Here is a 16,410-nt window from a genome sequence, read left to right as displayed (position 1 = left end):
TATCTATATACCAAATAATATAGCAATCACCTATGAAGCAAAAATATTACAAGAAATTTAAGGAGTCATAGATAGAAACACACTAACGTAATAATAGGAGACTTTAATATATCACTCTTTGTACAAGACAAATGAAGTGGACAAAAAAATAAAAGTATACAGAAGACCTGAACATCATAGTTAATAAGGCAGATCTTATGGATGTATATTTCAAACTTTACACTCATAATTGAGCACTTTCTTTACTAGTCCTTATGTAACACTCATAAAAATCGATCATGTATTACAGGTCTGAGACTAAGATAAGGCAAGTGAGGTGCCCAGAGTGAAAAATTTAAGGACACTCAACCTAGGTTTCCTGCAAGTCCAATGTCAACACATAAGAGTGAGTACCTCCTTAAATTTTGCACCCTGGGTGCCTCACTGGCTTTACCATAGTCCTGGCCTTTATATATTAGGTCACAAGGAAAACATTAGAGTGTTCCATAAAGCAGAAATAACAGAATCAATACTCTGATCACAATGCAATAAAACTAAAATTCAACAACAAAATAAACAAGAAAGCCCTATCACCTGGAAATTCAAAAACCTTCAATCACTTACATGTGATTGTATTTGGAGACAAGGTCTTTAAAGAGGTAACAAGGTTAAATGAGGTTATATGGGTGGGTCCTAATCCTATGACTGGTGTCCTTATAAGAGGGAGAGGTACCAGGGATACATGTGCACAGAGGAAAGCCCCTGTGAGGACACAGTAAGAAGGCAACCAATCAGCAAGCCAAGGAGACAGGCCTCAGGAGAAACCAAATCTGCTAACACATTGAGCTCCAAGGCTTTTAGCCTCCAGAACTGTAAGAAACTTAATTTCTGTTGTTTAAACTACCCTGTCTATGGTATTTTGTTGTGGCAGCCCTAAAAAACTATTAGTTTCACCTTCTATTAAACAACTATCCCTTCTATTGCTTCTTGGGTGAAAAGGAAGATGCAAATTGAAATTAGGGAATTTCTAAAAAATAATGATAATTAAAACACTGCATATCATAATCTATATGATACATTTAAAAAGCAGTGATAAGAAAATTCTCAGCATGACACTTTTACCAATAAAAATGAAAGAATGAACATTAGTTGAATTAAATTCCCAACTCAAAAAATTATACTCCAATAAAGATCTATTGAAAAAAATACTATCAAAAAAATAAAATAAAACCTACTTAAATCCTCAAAAAAAAACCTACCAAAACCAAAAAATGAACAAGTAAACTAAAAGAAAGTACAACATATACAACATGATGTTAGAAAACTAAGAACCCACAAAGCAGCTAGTAGAAAATACGTGACTTCCATAAGGTCATAGGATTCAAGGTCAATACATAAAAATCAACTGTATTTCTTAAATATTTTTTATTTCTTTAATGTTGTATCTATTTTATTTATTTTATTTTTGGCTGCATTGGGTCTTTGTTACTGTGCACGGGCTTTCTCTAGTTGCAGCAAGCGGGGGCCACTCCTCGTTGCAGTGTACGGGCTTCTCATTGCAGTGGCCTCTCCCGTTGCAGAGCACAGGCTCTAGGAGTGCAGGCTTCAGTAGTTGTGGCACACAGGCTCAATAGTTGTGGCTCACGGGCTCTAGAGCACAGGCTCAGTAGTTGTGGCACACAGGCTTAGTTGCTCTGCGGCATGTGGGATCTTCCTGGACCAGGGCTCGAACCCATGTCCCCTGTGTTGGCAGGTGGATTCTTAACCACTGTGCCACCAGGGAAGCCCCTCAACTATATTTCTATATGTCAGCAATAAACAATTAGAAAGTAAAATTTTAAAACATAACTCCACTTATAATCACATAAAAATGCTTAGAATTATAATGTAACACAATATGAGCATGATATATACAATGAACACTACAAAACTCTGATGACAGAAATTAAAGATGTCCCGAATACATGGAGAGATAGGCCATATTCATGGATTGGATAGACTCAATACCGTTGAGATGACAACTCTTCTCAAACTGAGCTACAGATTCAGTGCAATCCCAATCAAAATCTTAAGCCTTTTTGAAAACGGTGATAAGCTGATTTTAAAATTTACAAGGAAAGGCAAAGGACCTAGAAGAGCCAAAACAATCTTGCCAGAAAAGAACAAGGTAGAAGACTTGCACTACCTGAATCAAACTTACTATGAAGCTACAGTAGTCAAGAGAGTGTGATACTGGTGTCAAGACAGACATACAGATAAATGGAATAGAACAGAGTCCAGAAACAGACACACTCACATATGGCCAACTGAAACCAACAAAGGTATCAAAATAATTCAGACATGGAGATCTGGGTGAAAATTATATGGGAATACTCTGTACTAGTTTTGCAATCTTTTGTTGGCTATGAGATTATTTCAAAATGAAGTTTAAAAAATATATATGCATATATAACCTAATACTCTGAAGTTCCCTCCTGGCCGACTCTTCTGCCATCTGTGAAGTTCGCAATCTCTCTTCACACTGTTCCTTTTCAGATTGCCTCCTGACATCATGTTCCACTTTCATTTTCTCTAAATCCGCTAATCTGCTCTCAAGTTCTAGCCTAAAACAACAGATGATAATTATATTACAAGAACTACAATAAGGATGATATGACAGCAAAATGTTTTCATTTGCAAGGAGATTTAACACAAAATAAGGTAATTAGGTACTTACTTTTCATCTTGTAATACCACAAGTTTTTGGTAACCTTCTTCTTTGGCAGCTTGTACTTTACGTATTAATTCACGGTCCTTTTCTACTAAAAGCACTTTGTGGTGTTCAACAGCTGATGTGAGAATTTCATTGTCTGACTGTAATCCTAGTATTTTTTTTTAAAGGAGAAAACTGTACTGTATTCAATGTTATTAAGAAGAAAAATTGCAATTAACAGCAAATATTCATAAGCTGATAAGACGAAAGAATATAGAAAGTAAATCTCTCCAGATACACATCTCAAAGATCTTTACTTTGTTGATAAACTTTTCTTAACGAAAAAGACTACTACTCAGACTTAATTTGTCATTTTATTAAGCACTCACACAAAAAAGCTTCAATAAAAGGTTATATACATTTATTCATTTGGATCTTGAGAGCTGGGGACATCAACCTGGGTAATATCGAAAGAGGTTTAAATACTTAACTTCTAAAAGGGTTCTGTAACCTAAATCCCACAGACAGCATCATCATAAAGCTAGCTGGAAAACAGAGTGAATAAAATCACAGAAGCTTTTGAAACCTATCAGAACTGTTAGATATCTAATACAAATTGGACACTTTCAAGTTTGTCCAATGAATTCACAAATTTTCCTCCTAATGAAATGACAAGTATTTTGCATATGGAATAACTAAAACAAATTCATATCTAACTCAAAGTTTAAAAAGAATGCAAAACTGGATCTCAAACTCTTTAAGTTCCAAAGAAAATTTGCTCCCTAACTCTATGAAAATCCATGAGTCAACATCAAGTAGAAATTTATAATGAAAATAGTCATTCATCATAAGCTCTGTCTGAAACTGAAACTAGAGGCCAGTTCAACTAAAGACCAACTTGATGACAGCTGCAGGTCCAGGCAGCTTATTTAAGTACTTAAGAAAAGTCAGAAATAATATAATTTCTGAGAAATCTTGATGAGAAGGACATTCTAAGACTAAATTGGAGTTTAAAAATAAGCTTAGGCTGAACTAGGCCCAATAACTGGCCTAGGGTCTACATAAAAAAATTTTTAAACTTAAAAATTGGGCCTGGAACCCACCTATACATTCTTTAGATTTTAAATGGTCTGATATTAATAATCACATGATCTAAACAGATTTTAAGTTATATACCCAGGAATTATGGAATCCTATCGGTAAAGTTTCACTTAATTTATGTATTAAATAACTATGATATAACCATAAAATTTTTTTTAAAGTTACACCACAGAATGAACATTTAACATACAAATAAAAACAATACATATGTGCTCTAAAATTGAAATTCAATTAAGCTTAAAATTAGAAATAAAAATTGAGTTTGATCTATTTTAGTAATTTGAGTTTATATGTGAAAGTAACAGTAAAAAGCATGGGAAATCATGTATTACCATCCAGTTCACTTTGAATTTTATTCCTTTCTCTTTCTAGCTCACTCTTAGCTCTTGCTGCCTCCAGTTTGATGTCTGTTATTTCTAGTTTGTTTGAATGTTTAAGTTCTTTTACCTGTTGATAATTAGAAATTGAAATTACTATTGGTCATTTTCTTGCCACTAAATGCTAACCCAAAAACATCAGTAGAAATGAGAAAACACTTTGGTAGCAGAGTATAGAGTATAAGCACCTTCCAGCAGGGAAGATGCTTCAGTGCCTGGAACAGTACTCAGCACCAAGAAAACAGTCTGTCCCTAATAGAACTGAGTCATTTCTTTCAATAGCAGGGTGGGGTCATCGGGCTTAATCTTGCCTTTAAAGGCTTAACTGCAAGTACCTAAAGTCCAATAGTCAATGACTGAAACATCCTCAGGGAAAAAAAAATTGAAACCTTCCTCTAAAAAAACCTGCTGGTGACAAAAAGGCATTTTAGGTATAAGGAACAGCATGTAAAATGTTATAAAGGTAGAACGTCACCTGGTCTGCTTGGAAAACAACGAACAATGTGTTATAGATAGAGCAGAGGAAGATGTGAAAACTGTGGAGTGGCAGGGAATAAACTTTATATGCCATACAAAAGGGTTGTATATCCTCTTAGCTGCTGAAGGTGGCACAATCAACTTTGTTTCAGAAAGTTAACTCATTGCAAGTGTGCTGGATTAAGAAACTGAAGGTAAAGAAACCAATTAAGAGGCAAAGGACTAACAAAGGGGACAAGAAAGAATAATCTATTGAATTTGGTGACTAAATAGTGTGTGTGTGTGTGTGTGTGTGTGTGTACGCTGGTAGGGGGATAAACAAGTACAAAATGTATGCATCTAATTTAAACCTTTATTGCCAAAACCTGATCCTTTTAAAGCCCCAAGGTGAATGTAACTAATTGTCAACACTTTCCATATAATTAACCACATACCAATCTCAGCTTTTCCCTGAGACATTCCTTTTGAAAGTTGAATAATTATAGTTCGTAAGTGGTATTCCTTGGGCTTCCCTGGTGGTGCAGTGGTAAAGAATCTGCCTGCCAATGCAGGGGACACGGGTTCGAGCCGCATGCAACTAAGATGCCGCGGAGCAACTGAGCCTGTGCGCCACAACTACTGGGCCTGCACTCCAGAGCCCGCAAGCCACAACTACTGAGCCCGCATGCCACAACTACTGAGCCTGCACTCCAGGGCCCACAAGCCACAACTACTGAGCCCATGCGCCACAACTACTGAGCCTGCACTCCAGAGCCCGCAAGCCACAACTACTGAGCCCACGTGCCACAACTACTGAAGGCTGCGTGACCTACAGCCCATGCTCCACAACAAGAGAAGCCACTGCAATGAGAAGCCCGCACACCGCAACGTAGAGTAGCCCCTGCTCACCGCAACTAGAGAAAGCCCGCACGCAGCAACGAAGACCCAATGCAGCCAAAAATAAACAAACAAAATTTTTTTTAAAGTAGTATTCCTTTGTTCATTCAATAAATATTTATTGAGCACCTATTATGTGCCCTAGCACTGTCTTAGGAGCTGGGGATACAGCAGCAAACAAGAAAGCTTTGTCTCTCTAATCATCTGTACTACTCTCTAACAGTTTCCGTATCCCTGCCCTTTGGTGAGGTGCTTCTAAAATTAGGTACAGTACTATAATGAGGATTTAATCAGTACGGATATAAAGGTTAGATAAACCTGCATTCTGACATATTATACTAATGTATAAAACTATGAAATCAGAGGAGAAAATCACAAATATATACAAGCCAAATATGTAAAATATAAGATGGTGGTAACAGGAGGGTAAAGGATAATTTACTTGAGTGCAATAAAAAGCTATAAAAACTAGAGATGGGAGTTAGAAATAAATCAGGAAGAGGTCCTAGAGCCAAAGAGGGCGAAGATGAGAAACAGAAGTGTCTTACTGGAGGAGACTCCATCTATGAAAGGTCTTGGAAATATAACAAGGTTTCCTGCAAATTCCTCACTTAAAGGAAACAAGAAAGTCAAGTACTGTGCTACCTTTGTACTGCTAATAACCACACTAAGACACAAATTAACCTGTAGATTTTCAAATGACACAACACAAAATGAATACCTTGTGCTGACATCAGATTTGCATTTTGAAATCTTTCTTAAGTTCTTTTCTATGAAAGCAAGTCTCATAGAACAATGTTTACAAAGCAGCTTTGAAATACTTTCAGAGCAGCTAAAAAATTGTATTTATTTTAAAATTTAAACTTTCTATAGATTGGGTTTTTATAATTTCATGAACAGAGAATTTATAAATGCTTTAAAATTTGGAAGAAATACAACTACAATGAAAATCCAATTTCTATGACAAATGTAATCATAACCTGCTATTATACACTAACTGTAGAAGATCTGAATGACACAGCAGTTCATTAGCAAACCACATTGTAGCTGCTTTATATATGAGGTGGAAAATCAGAGCCATCTTATTTTGTAGAATCTTTCAACGAGAAGAACTACAAAACATATAAAAAACATATTTCTTAATTCATTCACTCTGAGATTTACTAAAATGAGAAAACATTTTTCAATTAAACTATAATCAGTGAAACTGAAAGAACACTGGACCGGAAGTCAAACGACAAGTCTATCTTCAGAACTACTTCTATTATTAAAGTAGTGGTATATGTTCAAGCAACATGCATTCAAATTAACTTATCTATGGACCCTGATGAGTTTGTTTTTCTTTAGTGCCACATTTCTAAAATACTGAAATAATGAATGCACTCAAACTAATAGCAATTAACTTCCAAAATATTAAAATTATTTTATTTATTAAAAATGGAAAAACATATATGAATATTTATTACTTAGGTATGATGAATAAAAACACTTTCTATGAGTAATATGAACCAAAGCCCGAATAGTTATAATAAAGTTTCTTTCTGCCTCTAGATTCCTAGTTCTTAACTTTTGTAATCAAGCATCAAAAATCCTAGGAAAATTAGGGATCTTTTCTTAAATAAAATGCACAATGTTAAAATGTTGCACATAATTTGAAGAGATTTACAATCTTCTTAAGCTTCCGTGGGTCAAGCTACCCTGTTTTGCCTTTTTTTTTCCCACAATATGTTTTCCACGTAGACTTTGGTCTTTACATTGTGAATTTGCTTTATGCTTTTGATACAACAGAAGTACTCAGAATATTAGCTAGTACTAATGAAACTTTAAGAAATGTAACAAAGTAGCAACAGTAAGCATTTTATAAGGGTTCAGAATCTGTTAAATTACACACACACACACACAAGAAAACAATATACGTAAGCAAGAAATTCAAATAAAGTTGAAAAAATGTATTACTCAAGAAGCTCTTGATGTAAACTCCAAAGAGACAGTACTTAAACTCTGATCTTTTTCAAAGGTCTGAGATGGTATGACCTTATAAACTTAGCTAATAAGGTAATTCTGTGGGATGACTTCCTTAAAACTGTATTTTATTGGAGTTCTAAAGCTCAAACACCTCATAACAGGAAGAATTTATCTCATTGAATATTAGATATCTTTAAGGTCATCATTTTTAGGCCATCTTTGGTAATACTTTTTAATCCAAGACACCGATAGTCACAATGACATAACTGTTCAAAAACCTAACAAACATTTACAAATTTGAATAACTTAGACAAATACAACCCAGGTGTTCCTTTGCATTGCAAACAACCATTTGTGAGAACTGCAAAATGTTGATGAAAATTTCAAGTTGCAAAGAAAACTGTGACAATATTTGAAACATTATTTTAAAATTTAACCTTCCAATGAAATCTTTTTATATGCAAGATCCCAAATGAAAACTTGCTTTGTCTAAAGTTGGTGGGTGGTTTTAATAAACCATTTATATGCATAATAATGCAAGTGTGCCTTTAAAAAGACAGGCAACTCTCAGCAATGTGTGTTAATAAACATACAATCTGGAAGTGTAAAAGAGTATATATTTGCCATGGAAAAAACTGGGTAGACAATCTCCCAAGGGTGGCATCTAATACATCTAATATTATGGCTTTGGCTTTTCAGGCACAGAAATCAAATTTTGTCACCACACTTAAAGACCACTCTCAAGGTTAGACTCACATTACTAAAGTTTATGAAGAGTGATCTATAAAACCCGAATGTCAGTTAATTAATTATGAGAAAAAACTATAATGGAAACTAGAATACTCTAACTCTGAAGGACCAGTGCGTTCTCTCCCTGTAGACAAAATTACAGAGGAAATCACATAACAGTCAGAAAGTTGCTTAGGGCTCATGCAGTCAGAACAAAAGGAATGGGATGAATCGATTATTTCATGGCCACAAACTAAAATAGATTGAGGTATTACTTTCCACAGTAAGAATGATCTCTTCAATGGGACCAGAATACTCACACTCTGCCAACTAAAACTCTCTCTTGCCTCTGTCATAAACACTGTTTGACTGTGGACAAGGAATTTACGATGAATACATTACTCCTCTAGATAAGTTCATATATTTCTACCAGGCTACAGTAAATTCCCTCTGGTCTAGAAACCATTTTGTTTTTTAAGGTGATTTTACATAACTCTGATAGAAATATAATACATGATCTCACTGATTCAGACATCAGTCTTATTTTCAAGTTCTTAGAGCTGCCCCAAGTACTACTAATAATAGCTAATATTCAGGTGATTATATATTAGACCTTATGCTAAGTGCTTTATGCATAATATCTCATTTAATCTCTGCCACACTCTATAAGGTAGGTATTAGTCCTGTTTTACAAAGGAAAAATGCTAAAGTCTTCAGAGAGAAAGTAAATTGCCCAAGGTCACACAGCTAGCAAGGGGAAGAAATGGAATTTGAGTATGTGTGACTCCAGAGCTGATATTCACTACGGTATTCTATAAAATACTTGCATCATTGCTATCCTACTTCTGGTTACTGGATTCCTTATATACATTGCATTTGAGGGGGAAAAAAACCTCTAAGTTCCTGAGAAAACTGTATATAAAAGGTGTTCAAACCATTATATTCTTTTAAAAATAACAAATGCAGATCATGCTGCTGCTATTAATTTACTCATTTAACAAATATTTATTGTCTACTGTGTGCCAGCACTGTTCCAGGAGCCAGAGATACAACAGTAATAAAAGCAATGTCCCTGCTCTCTTGGAGCTTATATTTGAGGCAAAGGGAGTAGAAAAGACAAAAATAAACAAATATATCAGATGGTGTTAAAAGAGCTATGAAGAAATATAAAGCAGGTAAAAACAATAGCGAATAAGGCAGAGCAAGAGGGAAGATGGTATTTTACAAAGTGAAGAAAAAAAAGTCCTCTCTGGGGTTTCCCTGGTGGCACAGTGGTTGAGAATCTGCCTGCTAATGCAGGGGACACGGGTTCGAGCCCTGGTCTGGGAAGATCCCACATGCCACAGAGCAGCTGGGCCCGTGAGCCACAATTACTGAGCCTGCGCGTCTGGAGCCTGTGCTCCCCGACAGTGAGAGGCCTGCGCACCGCGATGAAGAGTGTCCCTCGCTTGCCACAACTAGAGAAAGCCCTCGCACAGAAACGAAGACCCAACGCAGCCGTAAATAAAATAAAAAAATTAATTAATTAATTAATTTTTAAAAAAAAAAGTCCTCTCTGATAAGGCAACATCAGAAATGGGTGAGGAGGGGCTTCCCTGGTGGCGCAATGGTTAAGAATCCACCTGCCGCTTCAACTATGAATGTTGACTACAAACCATCGTAGTATTAACAGTACCTGTGACAGATATTTTCATATCACATTACATTTTTTGTAGATATTTCAAAATATCATTAATACTTATCACTGCTTCAAAATTATAGTAATTTTTAAACTCATCAGGAGATTTGGTTTTAATGCATTAATAAACATATTTCTGTATCAAAAAACAAAAAAAACAAAAACAAAACACAGAATCCACCTGCCAATGCAGGGGTCATGGGTTTGATCCCTGGTCCGGGAAGATCCCACATGCTGTGAAGCAACTAAGCCCGTGCACCACAACTACTGAGCCTGCGCTCTAGAGCCCGCGAGCCACAACTGCTGAGCCTGTGTGCCACAACTACTGAAGCCCACACGCCTAGAGCCCATGCTCCGCAACAAGAGAAGCCACCTCAGTGAGAAGCCTGCGCACCACAACGAAGAGCAGCCCCCACTTGCCGCAACTAGAGAAAAGCCCGCATGCAGCAACGAAGACCCAACGCGAGCAAAAATAAATAAATTAATTTTTTTTAAAAAAAGAAATGGGTGAGGAAGAAAGCTATATATATATGTGAGGGAAGACCATGCAAGGCAGTCAAGTGCAAAGGCCCTGAGGTAGAAGTAAGCTTGCTCAAAGAAGAGTGAGAAGGCCCGTGAGGCTAGAGCAAAGTGAACGGGAGGGAAAATGGACTATGACGGCTGGGGAGAGATTGCAGGGGCCAGATCACACAGAGCTCTGGCAGGGTAGAGAGTAAAGAGACCAATTAGGAGGCTATTGTAAAAACTGGACTAGAGTGGTCACAATGAAAGCGGTTAAGAATTGGTCAGATTCTACAGATTCTACATGTATTTGGAAGGTAGAATAAGATCAAAAAAGAGACTTCAATGTAGGGAACTAAGCTACTGAAACACAAAATTCCTTTGTCATTATACAGTCTCAAGCATTCTAAAGAATAAAGTAGATACTTAAGACAACTTACTTTACTGGTCAATGTATTTATTTCCCGTTCAGCTTTATGCAATTTACTAATTAAAGTAGTGTTTTGTTCATTGCTTGATTGTAGCTCTTTTTCCAAGCGTTCAGCCTGTAGTTTAGCTGACTGTTTTTCAGCCTTTTATTAAAATAAAGTATTTTAAAATTTGTTGACAATTTTTCAATTATATAAAAACAAAATAAGCACTACTTAAATAAATGTAATAATCATACTACCCAAAATTATTCAAAACCTCAACAATATTAACATATACCAAAGTAACAAGAGTTTTCACAAAGCAATTGGTAGAATTCAAACGCAAGATATTTGCTCCAGGAAATATGCAACAAAGTTATCTGGACAAACAACTTATCAACAGCCACCACCAAGATAAAACCCATACACTTCTCTCATGAGAGAGCGTACCTAACACACTCACTTGATACCTATTTACTATTATTGTGGACATAATTCAAACAAACATTCTGGGGGATATCAAGTACCCATCAGATAGGAAAAAGCATATTACAAGGTAGAGGAGAGGGCTTATGTGTAGTAGTAAGAAGTGAGAACTGAAAATCAATGGAGATTAGAAAACAATCCCCAAGAGATTAAAAATTCAAAATCCTCAACTAATCTGGAGCTTCTGGAAGTATGGGCAAAGAACTCAATAGCTCCTGAACTCATCACATAATAAAGATTCTTAATGAAGTAAGTTGTCAAGAAAATTTCCAGTTGGTAATACTCATAGTACTCTTTAATTAGAAAGGGAAAACTAAATGCTTTTTTAAAATACTTCTATTCAAAATAGTTAAAATGAAAACATTTTTCATTTAAAGGATAAGCTTCAGTTCTGCAACAGCTCATTTCCTATATATCTGAAATATGATAAGAAGTGTATTCAACAAATAATTCAGAAAGAAAAAACTATTTTCCTCACATAAAAAATGATACTCTTCAGGCACAGTGATAGACAAAAAAATCAAAGAAAGGCAGGCTACCTGTCATGTGTGTATTTTCATTTCATCTGACAAATGATAAAATGAAATACAGGCTCTTGTGAAAGAACCTCCCATCTTTTGTCATCATTCAACTGGTCCTGAAAATAATCACTCTAAATGACCTCAATGCAAAGTTTCACATTGAGATCACATACCATACTCAGTCGCAGTCATCCCACTGTCACTGTGTAAATACGTTAAGGATGGAAGGATGGCAACATAAACACTTCATTCTGAACTGCCTCATGTCTAAGGTCCAATGATACTGACAATTTTAATTCAGGAAACCACTAAATACTGTCAGAAGCTTCATCCAAAAAATAAAAAGGTGACTTCTACTCTTCAAAACATATTAATGTACTTCTTGTACCAGTTTGCTGTCTGGAAAAAAATCACTACTTTGGATTTGGATATTGGATTTTAATTACAAACTAGGTGCACACTAATTTCCCTCCAGTTCAAATCACTTCACAACTATTCTGAAGAAAACAAAACAAAACATTTTGGACTACTCAAAATAAATTTTTTAAAACTATCAAACTAGTATATTTGCTACACGTAAGACACTAAGGACTAGGAGGAATAAGCATTATCTCAATAAAACTGTAAAGGGGTCCAGAATATGCCACTGTGGAATAAGAATTATTTGGAGCTGAAGGCTTTTGAGAATCAACAGACACAGGACAAAGTTTTTTCCTGAACTCCTCTTATCTGTCTAAAAGTAGAGCCTCTAAAAAGAATTTAAGTGTTAGAAGTCCCCTCCCCAGGGGTTTCATAGCTAGGGAAGGCCAACTTCTATCACAATAGACAAGAAGTCAACACCAGGATAAGAAAGCACCTACACAAACATCATCACAAAATCATCATATCTGCCATTTGTTTTCCTAAGGGCCCGTTTATCTTTCCTAAAAGTCATTTGTTTTCCTGTAAGTGTCCTTTCTCCCCCTCTCTTTTCCTTATTAGAATGGTATATACGCCCCAAATTACTACTGCCTCTTTGAGTCACATTTTTCTGTGAACTCCTGTTTACATACATGAATAAAAATCTGTCTTTTCTCTTGCTAATCTGTCTGTTGTCAGTTTAATTCACAACCCTTAAACTCTGAACCTAAGAGGATGAAAGAAAAGTTTTTCCTCTCCAACAATGGAAACAAGAGCTTTCATAGGACAATACCTCTAGGACTACCAGCTTAGCTCTGCCAGCTCTTTTCTTTCTCTAATGAACTCAGGGAAATAATTCAGTAAAGGCTTATATGCATTAGTAGCCAAGTTGAATTTTGTAACCCTGGCAAGAAGCTGTCATAAGATATATAAGTATGGTATTTCTGTTGAAACAGGATTTACGATTTTAAGATCTTGAATCCCAGTGTAAGGAAATAACTAGAAAGAAATTGCTCTTTCTGCTTTGAGATGACTTTAGTCTTCAGAAACTCAGTATTTTTTGAATTTTGCATATTCTACTCTGTGGCATTGTAAAAGTTAAATCATTTCAGATAGGCGACGTGACTCCCAAAGAATAAATAATCCCTTTGTAAATGTGGTAGCATAGCTATTGCTTATGAATCAAGAGCTTTCTTCTTTACAGAAAGTATATATACTCTTGGGATTCCACAAATGCGTCAGCATTAGATTGGTGAGCACACATTTATGCCCTAATAAATCAAAGGCTTGTCAACTGCACTTTAAAAAAAAGTACGCGATGGTCTACCGGGAAGCAATTAAAACCTTACCTCCAGGGATCTGACCGTAGCCTGCATCTCAGCCAACTGCCGCACCTGAATTCTTTGGACATTTTCTACCTGAGCACCAGAATTTTCTTTTTCAGCTCTCAATTCTGCTACTTCAACCTCTAAACCTTTTAACTTCTGACACAAATGGACTTTTTCTCGAACAAGTTGCTCCACTCGTTTGCTGTCTCTTGTGGGATCAACACTAAGCAGCTGGTTATGTAGTTCTTCTTTATCTTTCTCCAGTCTTGCAATCTGATGACAATTTGAAAGAAAGCATACAACCTTAAATTATCGAATTTTCAGCCATGAACATGCTTTACAAGTCAGTAAATTAAAATTAAAAATTGTACAATATGAAAAAAAAAGCTCAGGTGGTAAAATGAAGTACAAAGGAAAAAAATCCTAAAATGTCAAGTTCTTCATTCTGTACTTGGCATGACTCAAATGTGAGGGCAAGGACCTTGTCCTATTTCCCTCCATCTCCCCGTGGTGCCTAGCACAGGGCTTGAACAGTTGCTGACTAAAATTCAAAATTATAAATAATACTATAAAATAATAATTTAAAATATGTCAAGTATTTTAAAATTCATCAGAACATTATAGGCGTTTATGCCAGATCATACTGATCTGGCATAAACTGATTACTCCTAAACTTTTCCTCATGTGACAGTAATTCTTGGGCTATATCTATATTGATAAAATCATCTATTCCAAGGCAACTTAATTTATAAAAAAAGATGCTTGGGCTTCCCTGGTGGCGCAGTGGTTGAGAATCTGCCTGCCAATGCAGGGGACACGGGTTCGAGCCCTGGTCTGGGAAGATCCCACATGCCACGGAGCAACTAGGCCCGTGAGCCACAATTACTGAGCCTGCGCGTCTGAAGCCTGTGCTCCACAGCAAGAGAGGCCGCGATAGTGAGAGGCCCGCGCACCGTGATGAAGAGTGGCCCCCGCTTGCCGCAACTAGAGAAAGCCCTCGCACAGAAACGAAGACCCAACACAGCCATAAATAAATAAATAAATAAATAAATAATTAAAAAAAAAAGATGCTTGTCCATATAAGTAACAACAAATGTGACTGATGAGAGCTTTTAAATAATAGCTGAGAGTTTATTAAAGCCCTAGTTGTAGTGATGGCCTAGTTCTTAATTCTCAGATCCAAGAAAGAGCTGAAAATCATTACTCCAGGGCATGTAGACAAATCACCGAGGAACTTGTTGAACAAAAATACCGGTGGTCTTCTCATTCATGCCAACCATCGCTGCCAGATCTCATGTGCCTCCAAATCAGGGGATTTCAAACTGCTTCCTAACCTCTGAGGCACTTCAGAGGCCCCTCACCTCCAGGAATGAGGGTCCAAGTAATCACAGTAAAGCTCATGCTTTCCCCCTGCTGGTCTTGCCAGTTCCCTATCCCCTACTATCACCACCAACAAACCCTTGTTGTTAACCACAGCAGCTCCTCTTTAGTCTCTTTTTAGATATGGTGTTTCTTCAGGTGATTTAACTTAAAGAAAGATTCAGTTGTTTAAAAAAAAGAAAAATGAAAAAGAAAGTTAGAAGCGACGGCTATAAACAGCACCAGGGGTTGTTGTAGCCAGGATGAGCTTAGAAGGCTCACTCTAAGCCAAAAGGACTTAAAGTAATGCTCTGCAGCCTGGGCAAAAATGGCCCAAGAGACAACTGATTGCTCACATTGCTATAAGTGAATCTAAGGAGTGCGAGACCTCCACCCCAGGGCAGAATGTTTTCCTCATCTGTAAAATGAGAGGTTAGAATCAGGCCCTCTAAGATCCTTTTCAGTGCTAACATGTAGTGATTCCAGTTTGGTTTTGGACATTAAATTGAAGCTGAATTAAAGATGTCAATGGGAAATATAGGTAGAGCTATCCACAGCAGGGAAATGCCATTTCTTCCCAGAAAATAAAATTTATTATAGAAGGCAGCTATAAAATTCAGGGTCAAGCCCTCAAAAACTCAACTAATTAGTGTCTCCTATTTTTCCTCCCATTCTTTACATAAACATTACCCCCAAGGTTTGGTCCCCAACTACCTTTTTCCCTCCATATTCTCTTTCCTTCAGCCAGGTGTGTGACTTTGTGGAAGTCACTTTTTCACTTTGGCATCAGTTAAAATGAAGGGCTGGGCTGGAAGATCTTTAAGAAACCACTTAGCTTTTGCACGAGGAAACCCAAATATTGTTCTACTGTGCTGTATCAGAGGTGTGGCAGCTCATCGATACGAAACTCGGGTTCAAACAATGGTGCCCTTTACTGAATACTGAATATGGATCAAGTGCTGAGCTAAGTGTTACATATAAAATTGCATTTAGTAACAATAACTTATCTTGTAGTCTTCATTTTACATACGGGATCAGACAGCTAATGTTCATGACCAGCATGTTTCCTATGTTATTGCTTCCTCCAGTAGCTTTAAAAGGCATCTATGTGATAGTTGAAGTGAGAGCTGAAGCTGTGGACTGAGCTAGCTAATAGCAAATTCAGGATTAGATCTCACATTTGTAACTCCTTAACAAGAGTTCTCTACCAAGTCACTCCTCCCAAAACTGGTAATCACTGCCTTCTAACTTCTCACTGCCTTCTAACTTCTCTGTTCATTCGTTCATGCAACAAATATTTATTGAGTACTTACTGTGTAGGCGGCACTGTTCTAAGTATTAAGGATACATTAGAGAACCTAGCAGATAAGCAGAGACAGCCAGCCGGCTCTCAGTATCTAACAGGATTGGTTCCAGGACCTGCTACAGATACCAAAATCCAAGGGCTCAAATCAGTCCTCTGTATGGGCGGGTTCTACATCTGACGATTCGACCAACCGTGGACTGTGTACAGCTGACCCTTGAACAACATG

At 36.7% G+C, this 16,410-nt stretch overlaps 1 protein-coding gene across 3 annotated transcripts in view; it reads right to left on the bottom strand.

The window, feature by feature from the left end:
• Positions 1-16,410, bottom strand: part of CEP83 (centrosomal protein 83) — a 121,974-nt gene that overhangs the window by 32,511 nt on the left and 73,053 nt on the right. For all 3 annotated transcript variants that reach the window (XR_009009674.1, XM_057556154.1, XM_057556155.1), the window contains 5 exons: positions 13,541-13,792; positions 10,816-10,947; positions 4,105-4,219; positions 2,696-2,840; positions 2,433-2,582 (listed from right to left, as the gene is read on the bottom strand). Coding sequence is in view for 2 of the 3 variants with exons in the window: in XM_057556154.1 (XP_057412137.1) it covers positions 2,433-2,582; positions 2,696-2,840; positions 4,105-4,219; positions 10,816-10,947; positions 13,541-13,792 (794 nt within the window). In the remaining variant the exon portion in view is untranslated. The remainder of the gene's footprint in view (positions 1-2,432; positions 2,583-2,695; positions 2,841-4,104; positions 4,220-10,815; positions 10,948-13,540; positions 13,793-16,410) is intronic.

The sequence above is a fragment of the Balaenoptera acutorostrata genome, chromosome 11 (genome assembly GCF_949987535.1).
Source record: "Balaenoptera acutorostrata chromosome 11, mBalAcu1.1, whole genome shotgun sequence".
Lineage (NCBI taxonomy): Eukaryota > Metazoa > Chordata > Mammalia > Artiodactyla > Balaenopteridae > Balaenoptera > Balaenoptera acutorostrata.
The sequence above is the reverse complement of the archived record's forward strand: the minus strand, read 5'-3'. Positions and strand labels throughout refer to the sequence as shown.